General features: G+C 36.6%; 1 protein-coding gene across 3 annotated transcripts in view; it reads right to left on the bottom strand.

Moving 5' to 3' along the window:
- The window catches only part of ZNF277 (zinc finger protein 277), a 135563-nt gene that overhangs the window by 43937 nt on the left and 75426 nt on the right, over window positions 1–16200 (bottom strand). For all 3 annotated transcript variants that reach the window (XR_015162548.1, XM_086396607.1, XM_086396608.1), the window contains 2 exons: window positions 9358–9446; window positions 9032–9114 (listed from right to left, as the gene is read on the bottom strand). Coding sequence is in view for 2 of the 3 variants with exons in the window: in XM_086396607.1 (XP_086252733.1) it covers window positions 9032–9114; window positions 9358–9446 (172 nt within the window). In the remaining variant the exon portion in view is untranslated. The remainder of the gene's footprint in view (window positions 1–9031; window positions 9115–9357; window positions 9447–16200) is intronic.

Genomic DNA, 16200 nt, shown 5'->3' with positions numbered 1-16200 from the left:
AAAAAAATTATACAGCTTTAACCATTTACATGGAACAGATCATCACAATGAAAAAAAAGAGAAGTTGAACTACAGAACAAAAAATTGCAAGAGTTAAACACATGAGACATAGAAAAGCCCAATTTTTTTTTCTTAATTAATTAAATCGCTTAAAAATTCAAGACTTTATTTCTTATTGTATATACTACTTGGATTAACTACATTTCTTAATGAAAATTTTGTTTAAAAGATTTTTAATTAATTTGTTACAATATTGTTTCTGTTTTCTGTTTTGGATTTTTGGCCATGAGGTATATGGGATCTTAGCTGCCTAACTAGGGAATGAACCCAGACCCTCTGCATTGGAAGGTGAAGTCATAGCCACTGGACTGCCAGGGAAGTTTCTTAATTTCTATTTGCATTAAAGATATAAGGGACTCTACCCTACCTAGGCAAGAAAAGACAGACTTTAAAAAATTGAAAGGTGCTATGGGAAACTGTGAAATATGTACTTGCCTTTACACTAAAGAAGAGAGAGGCTATCAGCATGAATCAGTATAGTATTATCTACCTAAGAAAGTATTTTACTGGCTAAACTCAGGGTCAGGTATACCCTAAGATAGAAGAAATTTAAAAAACACATTATCTTCGAGTTTTAAAAGAAAATATAAGCAGCTTTTTGCTCGTGCTAAGTCACTTCAGTCATGTCTGACTCTTCGACCTTGTGGACTGTAGCCCGCCAGGCTCCTCTGTCCATGGGATTCTCCAGGTAAGAATACAAGAGTGGGTTGCCATGCCTTCCTCCAGGGATCTTCCTGACCCAGGGACTGAACTTGAGTCTCCTGCATTGCAGGCACACTCTTTAATGCTGGGCCACTGGGGAAGGCCATAAGTAGCTAGAAATTAGAATTTCTATTTACCACTGACCTAAGATAACAAGAAATTAGATGAAAAAAAATCTTAGCAATGGAAACAGAATACTACTATTTATTTCCCTGTTCATCCATTTTTATTAATTCTAAAAACTGTCTATTTTTAAAATGTTACATTTGCTTATAGAAGGAAGTTCCAATTTGATAAAGGATCCTGGTAAAGAATGGTGCTTGGGGTTGGAAAACAGGAGCTTGAGCTCTTTCATTCCTACTTAATACAGAACAGAACTGAGGCCTTGAGCACATCTCCTCGTACCTTCAAACTTGTTTTTCCATCTAAACAGAGATTATGGTATTACCTTAGTGATCTCATAGAGCCAATGTATGTACAAATTGCCATGTAAATTTTAAGTTCTTATTGAAATTCAAAGTGGTAAACTTTAGGATTCAGTTTAGTATTGTTTCAGACTGTGCTTATATTTGTTTCCTAAATGAAAACATTAACTAAAATGAAGGTTAATATCACTCAAAGGGCACTCAAGCTAACTTCATCTCTGTTGCATTGTTAATAATAATGTTATAATCAATGGGAAACATCTTATATTTGGGAAAGTTACTCTAGATGCAATTATAAAATTTATGCTACAAAGCTAGGAATTATGCAAGAAAGGTATAAATATATTTTACTTTAAAGTCACTGATATAATTTGATCCTTTATTAAAAATCTCTGAAAGCTATAATGAAAAGTGGCACAAGGGAGAAAAATTTTAGTGGGGATATATAATTTCATTTTGCTGTTTTACTGTGGGGTGGGGGAGGTGGGATATATGAAGTAGCATTAAAAATAACCACAACAAAAAAAACCGTTTCTCTCCAGAGGAACAAATTGTTATATAGATTAAATTTTTCATAAAATATTTATAGTTGTCATGAATGACCTCTCAGGCTGACATTTATAATAGCGACAAAAAAAAAAAAAAAAAAATCCACTTTGATGCAGCTAAATGGATGTTTCCCCTCATCCCAATTTAATTAAAAGTTATATCTTGCCCTGAGAACTTATGAGTGTCATTTATCTTCTACTGTGGGCAAATGTAAAAATACTAGTATTATTTTTTTTTATGCTTAAGTGAAAAGTGTATGCCATGATTAAGTATGTCTGCCTCAGCTATTTTATCTCTCTTCCTTTAATCTAGGAGATCTGAATATATGGCACTATAGAAATACCACACCAATACTTCAGGATCAAACTTAAGTTAATACTTTATGAACAAGGCTCAGAGAAAATACAAAACTGAACCTGACAGTCTCAACCATTAAAGAGGCATCTAATCCAGTAGGGAAGAAAGGTTTTTAAATAACTATAATTGAAAAGCCAAGTAAAATACTGTTATTAATAGAGTTTAGAAAAGGATATTAATTCTGACTGGCAGCATCAGGAAGTTTTTGTGGAAAGTGTGGTATTTGAGCAATGTCTTGAGGGGTATGTTATTTACACAGGTGGGGCTGGCATTCCTGATTGATGAAGCATATTCCTGAAAGCACCTAACATACAAGTAACTGTGAGATACGAGTGTTTTCACTAGAGTGCAGTCTCTAAAAGAGTAGGGGCTGTGGCTTATCTCACCCACTGCTGTATCAACAGCATTTGGAACAGGGTCTGGTGCAAGATAAATATTAAATAAATGAATGAATAAACTGGACCCTGGGTAAATGAAACAAACAAAAAAAAAATTGGAGAAAGATACTGGAAATGTAGTTTGAGCCCAGAAAAGCTTAAGAATATGTAGGTGAAAAAGACCACTGCAAGTTTTAGGAGGATAAAGTGATCTACTATGTGTTTTAATATTAAACTTTTAAAGGCAATGCCAATTGATTAGAGAGGTGATTCCATTTACAAGGTAACATAAAAGGTACCAGGAGCACAAAGAAAAGTATGGATACAGGACTCAGAGTTGGAACTGACAGGACTTGACAAATGACTGAGGTGTGCAAATGAGTTAAAGATAATTTCAGAAGTCTCCAAACTGAGTGACCAGGGAAATGGTGGTACCATTATGTAAGAAGAGGAAAACAAGCAAACTGCAAATTCTGGTTCAGAAAAAAACAAAGTCAGTTTTAGGCACATTAAAATTAAGGTGCCATTGATTCATATGGAAAAGTTCAACAAATTGGAAGTTAGAATTGGCATCTAGAGGTAAGCCAGCAAGAAAGCTGGAGATGAACTCAATCAATGGATATTGACTCTGACTGCCTATTTCTGTGGCAGCACCAAAATTTAAGCCATCAACATAGCAGTGGTATTTATAAGTGTGCATACAGGGACCTTGGAAAATTTACCCATTTAAAACAAAAGAGGGGAAAGGATTACTGGAAGAGATTAAGATAGAATGATGAGATCAAGGGAATATTTTTAAAGAAGGAAGCTAAAGGGAAGCAGGGGTACAAGCTATTCAAACCTTTAAGAATCTTTCCTAGTTCTGTCATTTTCCCTTCAGAGTATACATGAAAAAGTTCAAATAAATGTAAAGTAGGAGTCAAGCTCTTAAAAAAAAAACCAAACAAACCTAGGAACACAGACAAATCTTATACATGTCACAAGGAACCAGTGAGGTCTAGAAGCAAATGGAAAAAGGTGGATCATTTAGACTCTATATACCTCTGTTACTTGTTCAGAAACAATTTTTTTAAAAAATGAAGTTTGTAAAAAATACTAACATGAACTTAGCAGTATAGTGAGTATTACTGAAGGATATTTAAATACAAGACATAATTCCTGCCTCAAAGAAATTACAAAGCCATTTTGAACTAAGAGCAAATCATACAAAGGTATTTACACTAAATCCTTTCTTTAGAGTTCCAAATGAGAGAGCACAGATGAACGATACCAATGCAAGTCATCACTAATGCAAATCAGGAGGGCAAATGCCGCTCTGGTTTGAGGGTCCTCTCTCACAGATTTGAGACCCTACTGACACTGAGTTGAGATCATTCAAATATAGAATGGATTATATACCCATTACCATAAAGCAAGTTTATGGGTTTAAACTACATTTAAGTGCCTTTCAGGTATAGTATACCAATGCACACTATTTAAAGTGGTTAAAAAAGTGCTTGTCTTTTAACATCCTTACCATCATTTACTGTTACTCTTCTCAAATCTTGTTAACTTGATAGAAGTAAAAAGGTGTATTATTGCTTTGGTTGAAAGTTTTCATTTGATCATTTGGGTTTCTTTCTGCAAATGTCTGTTACTGATTTGTAGAGCTTGTTATACCTAAAAGACATCCTGTTGTCACTGCCAATTTCCAAAGTGACAGACTTTATTTTCTTGGACTCCAAAATCACTGCAGACAGTAACTGCAGCCATAGAATTAAAAGACACTTGCTCCTTGGAAGAAAAGTTATGACAAACCTAGAAAGAGTATTAAAAAGCAGAGACATCACTTTGCCAACAAAGGTCTATATAGTCAAGCTTTGGTTTTTCCAGTAGTCATGTATGGATGTGAGAGCTAGACCACAGAAAAGGTTGAACGCCAAAGAACTGATGCTTTCAAACTGTGGTGCTAGAGAGTACTCTTGAGAATCCCTTGGTCAGCAAGGGGATCAAACCAGTCAATCCTAAAGGAAATCAACACTGAATATTTATTGGAAGGATTGATGCTGAAACTGAAGTTCCAATACTTTGGCCACCTGATGCAAAGAGTCAACTCACTGAAAAGACCCTGATGCTGGGAAAGATTGACAGTAGAAGGAAAAAGGGCCAACAGTATGAGATGGTTGGATGGCATCACTGACTCAGTGGACATGAGTCTGAGTAAACTCCAGGAGACAGTGAAGGACAGGGAAGCCCGGTGTGTTGCGGTCCACGGGGTTGCAAAGAGTCAGACATGATGGAGCGACTGAACAACAACAGTATAGATCCACATGCATTTTCCTTCTTTTTCTACAACTCTTCAAATACCCAAATCAATCTCACTGTTAAGACACAATATTATTGTTTTTTTTTTTTTGGTCACACTGACGCTGTGAGGCATGTGGGGCCTTAGCTCCCCCACCAGGGATCAAACCCGTGCCCCCTGCATTGGGAGCATGAAGTCTTAACCACTGGAGCTCCAGGGAAGTTCCAATATTATTGTTATTTGTACTATAGGCAACATTTACGAGTGCTTTCTACCTAACAGGTACTGTGGTAAATATATTACATGCATTATCTCACTTAATCTTCACAAGCCCTATGTTCTGTCATTATCTCCATTCCTGAGATATTTGCCTTTATTTCTCTAGATTCTACACTCTCTAATGACATGAATTACACCTTGTATAAACATCTAGTTAAGTTGGAATTCAGTGAATATGCAAGTATGTATGAACTGACTTCATAATTTTTTTCCTTTTAAGCTGCCATAATGTTCACTTTCATCAAATTTACTACTTTGTCAGAGTATAAAGTTGCTAAAAAGAAGGGATATTGTGATTTGTCATCAGATCAGATCAGATCAGTCGCTCAGTCGTGTCTGACTCTTTGCGGCCCCATGAATCGCAGCACAACAGGCCTCCCTGTCCATCACCAACTCCCAGAGTTTACTAAGACTCAAGTCCATCGAGTCAGTGATGCCATCCAGCTATTTCATCCTCTGTCGTCCCCTTCTCCTCCTGCCCCCAGTGTATTTGGCTTTAGTCCCCATTTCTGGTACTTAGCTCCTAAAATGCTGAGAGCCATAGAGTTTCTTGTTATGTTAATGAACTGACTTTTGGAGAACACATAGGCAATTTAAGGATGAAGGTCTACCATGTGATTTTGAAGGTTGAAACTTCATTGCCCTCAATGGCCAATGATTGATTAAATACGCCTAGTATTTAATGAGGTTTTTATAAAAACCCAAGCACTACCTGGGAAGTCTACCATAAAGGCCCAAAAGGACATGGTTCAGAGAGCCTCCAGGCTGATGAATCAGAACATGTCTACATGCTGCCTTGCACGTGTGCACGCTCAGTCGCTCAGTCATGTCCAGCATTTTGCCACCACAAGGACTCTAGCCCATTAGGCTCCTGTGTCCATGAGATTTTCCTGGCAAGAATGCAGGCATGAGTTGCCATTTTCTCCAGGGGATCTTCCTGACCCAGGGATTGAACCTACATCTCCTGAACTGCAGGCAGATTCTTCACCACTGAGCCACCTCGACATGCTGCCTTGGTGGGCCTCAGATTTCATGGGGACAGAGCTTCTTTGGTATTTCACCCTAAGTATCTTTTCATCTGGATGTCAGTCCACATTCATTAGCATGCTTTGTATCATTACCAGTAATCTAGTGAGTAAACTAGCTTCCTGAGTTCTGTGAACCAAAACCAAGGAAGGTGGGTGGTCGTGAGAGCCATTTTATAGAGGTTTGTAGCCAGTTGGTCAGAAGTACAGGGAACAACCTTGATTTGTGAATGGTATATGAAGTAGATATATAAAGAATGTTCAAACCACCGTACAATTACAGTCATTTCACATGCCAGCAAAGTAATGCTCAAAATTCTCCAAGCTAGGCTTCAACAGTATGTGAACCAAGAACTCCCAGATGTTCAAGCTGGATTGAGAAAAGGCAGAGAGAGGAACCAGAGATCAAATTTCCAGCATCTGTTGTATCATAGAAAAAGCAAGAGAATTCCAGAAAAACAACTACTTCTGCTTCACTGACTATGCTAAAGCCTTTGACTGTATGGATCACAACAAACTGTGGAAAATTCTTCAAGAGATGGGAATACCAGACCACCTGACCTGCCTCCTGAGAAACCTGTATGCAGGTCAAGGAGCAACAGTTAGAACCAAACATGGAACAACAGACTGGTCCCAAATAGGAAAAGGAGTACGTCAAGGCCGTATATTGTCACCTTGCTTATTTAACTTAAATGCAGAGTACATCATGAGAAATGTTGGGCTGGATGAAACACAAGCTGGAATCAAGACTGCCAGGAGAAATATCAGAAAACCTCAGCTATGCAGATGACATAACCCTTACGGCAGAAAGCAAAGAAGAACTAAAGAGCCTGTTGATGAAAGTGAAAGAGGAGAGTGAAAAAGCTGGCTTAAAACTCAACATTCAAAAAATGAAGATCATGGCACCTGGTCCCATCACTTCACAGCAAATAGATGGGGAAACAATGGAAACAGTGACAGATTTTATTTTCTTGGACTCCAAAATCACTGCAGATAGTGACTGCAGCCATGAAATTAAAAGACACTTGCTTCCTGGAAGAAAAGCTATGACAAACCTAGAGAACATATTAACAAGCAGAGACATTCCTTTGCCAACAAAGATCCATCTAATCAAGGCTACGGTTTTTTCAGCAGTCATGTATGGATATGAGAGTTGGACCATAAAGAAAGCTGAGCACTGAAGAACTGATACTTTTAAACTGTGGTGTTGGAGAAGACTATAGAGTCCTTTGGACAGCAAGGAGATCAAACCAGTCAATCCTGAAGGAAATCAACCCTAAATATTCATTGGAAGGACTGATGCTGCAGCTGAAGCTCCAATACTTTGGTCACCTGATGTGAAGAGCTGATTCTTTGGAAAAGACCCTGATGCTGGGAAAGACAGAAGGCAGAAGGAGAAGAGGGCACCAGAGGAGATGGTTGGATGGCATCACTGATTCAATGGATATGAGTTTGAGCAAGATGGTGAAGGACAGGGAAGCCTGGTATGCTGCGGCCCACGGGGTCGCAAGGCGTCAACTGAGGGACTGAACAACATATGAAGTGGGTGTCAGTCTTTCAGGTCTGAGCCCTTAACCTGTGGCATCTGATGCTATCTTTGGATAGACAATGTCAGGATTGAGTTGTATTGTATCAACAGAATATCCAGCTGATGTCAGAGAATTGCTTGGTGGTGTGAGGAAAGAGCCCATATGCTGAAGCTGGTGTCAGAGTCTTAAAGGTTATCTCAGTTTTATAGATGCACAGATTTCTGGAAACTTGAATCTATCTACAGGCATACTGTAGTAACTCAGTACTGTGTACTGAGTAACAGTAAGTGCCGAAGTAGTAGTTTAAGTTCTTATAAAAAAACCTATACATGTACTAAGATTATGACAGCTGATTATTCTTAAGACCACTGTAAGAGTGAAAAAATTCATGGAAATAAAAAATTGTGAATAAGTACTACCAAACAAAATTCATAAAATGATAGCAAATTTATCCTGATTCTGCAGATTTCTTATATATTACAATACAGAAAGAACAGAAGTCCTCTTTCTTCATTGGGTTTGTTGCTACAGGAAAAGCATAATTTTTCTTATATATAAATCAATATCCAACAATAACATCTCTGCTTATGGGAGAAATAAACAGCTGGGATGTTTACAAAACATAATGTGCTTCAGGGGACTTTCTCAAATCATATGACTTTAGTAGACAGAAATTATTTTCCTCTTAGATCTCTTGAGGATTTAGCAGAAATACTGAAATCATAACTTTCTCTTACAACATATCTAGCCAAGTCCAAAGATACAGGGAACACTTCAGTAAATACTAAAAAAAGAAAAAAGAGCCAGTCATTTTCAAGTAATAGTTGAGATTTACTAACAAATAATGGAAAATTGGATACTTTTAAATAAAATTAGTAACTTCAAAAAATTAATCAATTTCTATTTAACTTCTGAAAATGAAAATTTTCACAATTGTATATGCTGTTATCTTTTGAAAAGATACTGAGATTTTCAAATTAGTGTACTTATTGTTAAGGCTGAAAATGAGAAAGGGTATTACCATCAAACTATATGCTTAATTCATAAAGAGGAATAAAAGAAGTGCTCTTGCATAGCACATTCCAGTGGGAGAGAAAAAGTTAATCAATTCAACTCAATTTTAGCTGAGGGCATTTTTCCATGACTGCTGAACCCTAGCATGTGTCAGGCAACTAAAATTACACTAAAATGTGTAAGCTCTGTTGTTATTTTAGAGATAATCCAGGAAGCAAAACAAAGCCAAAAATTCTCTCTGCATTTTTAACATGAAATGCTTTAATCTTCAATCAAGTGTATACTTTTTCTGTTTTAAGATCTTTATGCATTATCTCCTTTTTTGTGTATGTTTGAAAGTTTCCAAAATAAAAACAAAAAGAACAATAACAAAAATGATTCTGTATTTCCAACATACTGTTCATTGTTTAAAATAATTCTTACTACTTACCAGTCTCTGCTTTTGAAGTTCTTCTCTAAGAATTCTATCTTCTGGTAAAACATCACATAACAAAAAATAATTGTCTTGTTCTTCTGTTGAGATATGAGAAAAATAAATGAGAAATGTTATTTTTTACTTAAAAAAATTTTTTATTTCTTAAAAAAAAAAATCTCTTCTGGTATATAGTTCTGTTTTAGCTTCATCGAAGTTATTAGAAAATATAAACAGAAAAATTTAATTTTAGCTACTATTTTAGAGAATTACAACTAAAGAAAGATTATTCATTTGAATTTTTGGATTGCAGGGGAAAGATGGTAGTCAAGATGTACACTTACCAGATGGAGCTGTACAATTGATTCTTATCACACTACAAAAATCTGTAATGGGCTGTTCAGTGAACCTTTTCCTCCAATATAAAATGTACCTTAGAACAATCATAGAGAAAGAACAGTGAGAAGAGGCAATGAACTACTTACTTGAGAAAGAGGATTTTATAAGAACATTTAATTATCTTAAAGCAACAAATCAAATGTTGACTGAAAACTGCTAGAAAATGTGCAAATAGAAAGGCAGAAGAGCACTGTAGAACCATGAAATATTTAATGAAATAACATTACCCTGTAAGGGCATGAAAAGGATTACATTTTACCATCCGCAAATTCAATAAACAGATATACGGGAAAACTAAAATGAATTACTTTTATGTAATAATGAAGTTTTTTTTGAAAATCACATCTATGTTTATGTGAATTTAAAATGCAACAATGATTAAAAAGGCTTCATCACACATTTTCCAATAAATTGAAAGTTAGGTGTTTACCTTATACATCAAGAGATCATGATGACAATGCAACAAAAGGTCTGTCTAAATTCAATATCTATATAACAAGATAGAACAATTCCATATTGCCCATGCTGTATCTGAAAGGAGGGAAATTTAGCTTTTAGAAAAATAGCCAAGCTTACAATTCCTGTATCTAATAAGCTGAGTTAGAAGAAGGATACTGGCTAAATTTAAAAGCAAAGCATAATACCCAGACCTGTGTCATTTGATGAAAGAGGGAGAAAGATAACAGGATTCAACAAACTGTTCATCTTTCCATTTACCTAAAAAGATTTACACTGACAATTGCAATCCCATTTATCAAATTATACAAAGAAGAGAATGTGATCTCCTTCATGGAGGAGAAAGGAGATGGAAAGGTTGACTATATAATTGACTATTTATCAGAATACATGGTCGATGGATAAAAAAAAGAACCTTACAACAAAGAGCCAAAATCTGTGAAAGAGATGGAACTTAGTGAAACAGATAAAGTACACAGAAAGAATACATTTAAATGGCCTGATACAGCACCAAGCGGTGTTCTGCATACAGTAGGTCCCCACTAAATGTTTTAAAGAGATAGAAGAGTATCTAAAGATTCCTCTAAGTTCTCTAAGTAGTCTCCAACCCCCAGTATTTCAGCTCTTTTTTATCCTTTCCTTAATTTCCCAAACCTACAGTCTCCTATAGAAAGGACATACATTATATATTAGAAAAAAAATGTGCTGGGAGAGAGGTCTGAGAGAAAGAGAACCATGACATGAGCTTATATAAAATATAAATGGATGACAACACCATGAATAGAATATACAAGTAAAAGAAGTAAAAGAATAACGTGTAACAACGGAACCACATGCTTTAGTTCATTCTTCTCATGTATAACCATGCTGTCAACCTGGATGGGTAAAAAGGGGGAGAACCCTTTCCTTATAAAACAGTGCTAGACCTTATTTTAAGAGATCTGAAAATGATGTATCTTAGGCTCCAGCTCACCCTCAAACCATAAATAGTATAAATAATGAACTACGACACTATGGCTAGCTTACTGGCTTCCACATAGAAGTATCAGAGCAGAAAGCCTTTCAGATCCATCAAAGTACACAAAAAGAGGAAAAGCACCTATAAAAGGCAGACATGTTGTTTCCTTTGCCATTCTGGCCAGCTTCAGCAACCTTCCGCTTCCCAGTTATCCTACACAGTTACTCTCATTCTCCTCCTTTCCATTTCCCACTAGTTGCTTTTTTTCCCTCTCCAGGGAAAGAGAAATAAAAGGCAAGAGAAGACTTAAGAGAATAAAAAGAACATTCCCGGACACTTTTCTTACTCTTCCCTTAGTATATTTTCCATTGCAGAATGGTGACATGGATGAAGGACCACAAGAGAACGTCCATTAGAGATGTCAGGAACAGAAGATAGATCGTTCTTCCAAACTGAAATACACAGTCATCTATTTTCATGATTAATCAAATTCATACAGCAGGACCAGGTGCTGAGAAAACTGACTTAAAAAAATAGAAGAGTCATGTTTTATCTGGAGCTCCCTCATAGCTACCACTAGAATACATCAAGGAGAGGTTCATCACTCTTGATTACTATTCCACTGAAGTGGGTGATATCCTCTGGGGAAAACAGAACAGTCACCAGCCCATTAGTGTACAGTTTGTTAAAAGGCAATGATAACTGCATGAAGCAGATGACTAGATAAGAGCAGATACTAGTGATGAGACTGTCCTGTGAACTGTCATTGACCAATTCTGTAACAGAGTCAACACAGTAAGAGTCTCTTACCTGCACAAATCATAAGCTAGAAGTAGTTTAGCTTTTCAGATTAAACCTATGGTCAAACCCTCACAGTTGATGTTTTATTAACTGATTACACCAGCCCCGCAGGCAGCAGTGAATAGAGAAGCAGGGCCTTTGCCTTTAGAGATATGAGTCTGAATTGAAAGGTTTTTTAAAACTTCTGAAACTTGGCTTACTCATTTGCAAAATGGATTGCTGATAATTAAATAGGATGATACATGTAAAGCAGCACCCACCATTCTGGGTGTTTAATAAATGGCAGCTATTATTGTAAGGGAAAATAACATATTTAGATAAAACTGGAGTAATAAAGAATTTGTTTATTCCAAAGAAATCCTGGCATCCAAAACAACAACAAAAACAATGATAAGGTTTCACCAAACATGTAATGAGCAAGTTACAACAGTTGTATTAGTAGGGTCAGAAGGCACACACAGGTGCCTGAGGCGGGGGAAGAGGAGAGTGATCAAAGGATGAGAACTATGAGCAGCTACTGTTACTGAGACCCTACCTGCCCAAGGTCACACAACCGTGACCTTTCCAATTGGGATCTGTTGTCTCCAAATCTTAAGTCTTCTACAACATCATGACTCTCTTGTCACTTGAGGGCCAATCTACATAACAACCTCAGAACAAGAAAGAAGCAGGAGAAAGCCTCTAGGATTATATTAATAGTTGTAATGGATAGTTGAAGAACTTCCTCAGAGACCATGGAGAGACTCAACTTCCTTAGAGCCCATGGAAAAAGTTTTTGACAGGGCAAAACCAAAGTACAGAAATGAAGTCTGAAGGGAGGGGGAAGTTCTTCCCTTTCTGAAAAGCATACTACCTAAAAGCAGCTCTTGATCTGAACTGCTCCTAACCTCCTGTGTAGGTACTGAAAGCTGACACCAGCTGTTTGGGGCTGTGGAATTGGAACTGCTTGACTAGGCAAGAGAGACTCTGAAATGAAGTGAAAGTCACTCAGCTGTGTCTGACTCCTTGCGACCCCATGGACTGTAGCCCGCCAGGCTCTTCTTTCCAAGAGATTCTCCAGGCAAGAATACTGGAGTGAGCTGCCATTTCCTTCTCCAGGGGATCCTCTGAACTCAGGGACTGAACCCTGGTCTCCTGCACTGCAGGCAGATTCTTTACCCACTGAGCCACCAGGGAAGATCTCAAGAGAGACCCTACAGTGGCACTAATTCTTCTGAAGTCCTGATTCCAAAAGTCAATGGCTCTGAGTCTCCAAGGACTTCCATGTTCACTCCTATTCTCCACAGTCTTTTAAGAGAAGGCTCACGTCACACATTTGTTTTGTATCACTGTTTACCTCAATGTGGTAGGCACAAGGGACATGATAACTAACAGCAGCTGACTTAAAATCATGGAGAGAGCCTGTCTGACAGAACCTCAGTTATGCTCCTCAAATTGTTAAGGCTTCCCATGGGGTGAAGGGAGAGAAAATGTTGTTATATGCTCACAGTCTAGAGGCCTTTCCATTCATTAAAAGTTATTTTATTGCTCCATGAACAAGTAGTTATGAATTCTGGAAAGGATGTTTTTTAGACACCATCTCTAGAAACATCTCTGAGATTTTGTTAGGCAGTTCTGAGGAAAAGAGAATAATGCAGGTAAGAGGTCAGTCCAATAGACACAAAGTTGTCATTTGAGTGGTCTCCTCCTGACCAAAGGTTGGGTGACACCAACATCAAATGAAAAAAGCCATGCTACAAAAGTGAAATATTATCATAAACTACCATGTAAATTAAATAAATTATCATACCTTATGGTATACTAAATGAACAGCTCTGAACTACAACAAATTTTTGACCTAAGTCTAGATTTAAGATGAATCACAGTTATCACATAATAGTACTTTTAGTTTACCACAGAATTAAGAAGTGTCAATATATCCATTTTCCTGTGGTTGGTAAAAACATTCAGATAAATTGTATTCAACCGAGACATGTCTTAAAGATAGCAGATGTTCAACACATGCATTTGTGGCATTTTTTCCTACCCACTAAAACTTATTGTTCCATGTTAAGAAATCATTTAGTACTTCATTTTTTTCCTACTTTTTTAGTTAAGCTACAGTTGCAGCCACCCAATACATAAAGGAAGCCAAGAAATAATATGTGGTATGAACCCTTTATTTGGAGGATAGTTGTCACAGCATTTCATATTTTATTAAAAAGCCATAAAAGTAATTATTTGGTCACCAGCAAATACTTTCTTTCAAAGAATTTTAATCATGTCTAACCAGAAATCTTTGTAGTAATATCATCTTCCCCGTCCAACTCCCCATTGTAACTGGTGTGATACTGACAGAAGCATAAAGATTTGAGATATAGCTGTTAATTAAGTAGCATGGAATGAGTGGAATCTAATATAGAAAGGAGCAAAGAATTAGGAGTTAACATTTTTCTTCTGGAAAAATTTTATCTACTGCATAAAGCTAGCAAATAGCTTATATAAATAGCTATGTTAATAAATGGATCAAAGGAGAGATTTTGTTTGTTTGCTCTTGGAAAGTTTTACTGTTACTTTGTTCCAATAAAGAAAATGTTAAATATATTCCACATGAAACTTTAGAGCTTATTTCTTACAAAGGATGAGGTAAATGCATCTCTTATCTATTATTTATCATCTTTATTACTTATTGTACTCAGAAGCAACAACTCTTCTCTGAGAAGCATATATAATAATTATTACATATAATAATTATTCAACCTATAAAGCAGTTCTGAGTGAATTAATTCATGCCAATTGAACTTCTCACTGTCCCTTCCTCCCCTCAATAACTGTTAAGAAAAAGTCATATAATGCTGAAAAGATTCCAGTTTAATTCTGATCATAGTAGTCAGTGCTTGTACTGTTTTGGAGAGGAATTTTTAGTTTACTTAAACAGTAGGCAGGTAATACCTAAAGGAGACTGAATATTTTAAAAGGTATTAAAGTTTATTCATATACATTCCTGGTCAGTTTGAATTAATCATGTTTTTACTTCCTGAGAATGCAACTAATTTAATTAGGACAATTGACAAGGAAAATCTAGATTTCCAAATTTAAAGTACACTCTAACTACACATTATTTAGAAAGCACTTCTATCAGACAAGCATCTTTTTCTTTTTAATTAAAGCATCCATTTTATTACATAGTTGCATTTAGAATGTGATTGATCTTAACATTTGATTATCAACTCTTAAGCCCTGAGACCTAGCAAATAATTTGATTTTCCTGTCCACATACAGATAAGATTGACAACAAAGATAAAAAGAGAGATTGATTAGAACAAATATAGCCACTCAGCTATCTTACATTAAGTACAAAGGATAAAATACAACCTCTGATTCAGACATTCCTTACAGATTTTAGAAAAGAAAGAAAAATTCAGCATTACTCAATTATCACTGGTTGATCATCACATTTTTCTGCAATTTCTGAGGGAGAATTTGCATTTATATCACAAAAAAGAGTAAAGAAATATAGTTTTACATCAAAGAAAAGCCAAGTGATACAAAATTTAGAAAAGCATTACTTAGCTGATACTCCTATCAATGGTTATTTGAATAAGTAAACAATTCAAAGCTCTCTAGCTTAAGAAGTGTCTAAAACAAAATCAACACATCTGACTACATGTGGGCTGTAGTCCATGGGGTCGCTAGAGTCGGACACGACTGAGCGACTTCACTTTCACTTTTCACTTTTATGCATTGGAGAAGGAAATGGCAACCGACTCCAGTGTTCCTGCCTGGAGAATCCCAGGGACGGGGAAGCCTGGTGGGCTGCCGTCTCTGGGGTCGCACAGAGTCGGACACGACTGAAGCGACTTAGCAGCAGCAGCAACTTTGTATCATGTAAGAGAAAACTCCCAAAACACACACACACACACACACACACACTTATATACATACATACGTACATACACACACATACAAATACTTTAATTGAAAGCAAAGAACAATGGATGAGAATGAGAAGCACTGTTTTTCCACTGTAAAAGCTTGTAAAGCTTGTAAAAATCAGCTTATTCTAGGAAATTCCTTGCTGGTTTAGTGGTTAGGACTGTACGCTCCCACTGCAAGGGGCCCAGGTTTGACCTCTAGTCAGGGAACTAAGATTCCCACAAGTGTTTCATGGTGTGGCCAAAAAAAAAAAAAAGCTCATTCTAGGAGTTGGTGACATATATTGTTCATATAACTTTCTATGCCCCCTAAGCATACAGCCCCAAGTCTACTCAAATGCTGAGTGGCAATGCTAAGCGGATAAAAGCAGCCACCACACAGGAGGCACACAGCAGACATTCTGAATAGGTGTTATGCAGTTGAGAAGGACAAAAGGGCTACAGAATAGCTAATATTACCCCTGTGGGCACTGTGGTTATTTGTCCTTAAAAAACAAACTGCTACTCTAGAAGTTTAGAGTACTTAGAATCTGAAATGAAAATTTCTCAAAACAAATTTTACAAACCATAATTAGATCTTCAGGTCAGCAACAAATGCCTATTGAAAACTTAAGCTCTAGTTGCAGAAAACTAAGACTTCAAATATATCTTTTGTAATC

Source organism: Bos grunniens, chromosome 4, assembly GCF_055505025.1.
Source record: "Bos grunniens cultivar Pamir isolate PY7600 chromosome 4, Bosgru_T2T1.0, whole genome shotgun sequence".
Classification (NCBI taxonomy): Eukaryota; Metazoa; Chordata; class Mammalia; order Artiodactyla; family Bovidae; genus Bos; species Bos grunniens.
This window is presented reverse-complemented; position numbering and strand designations above follow the sequence as displayed.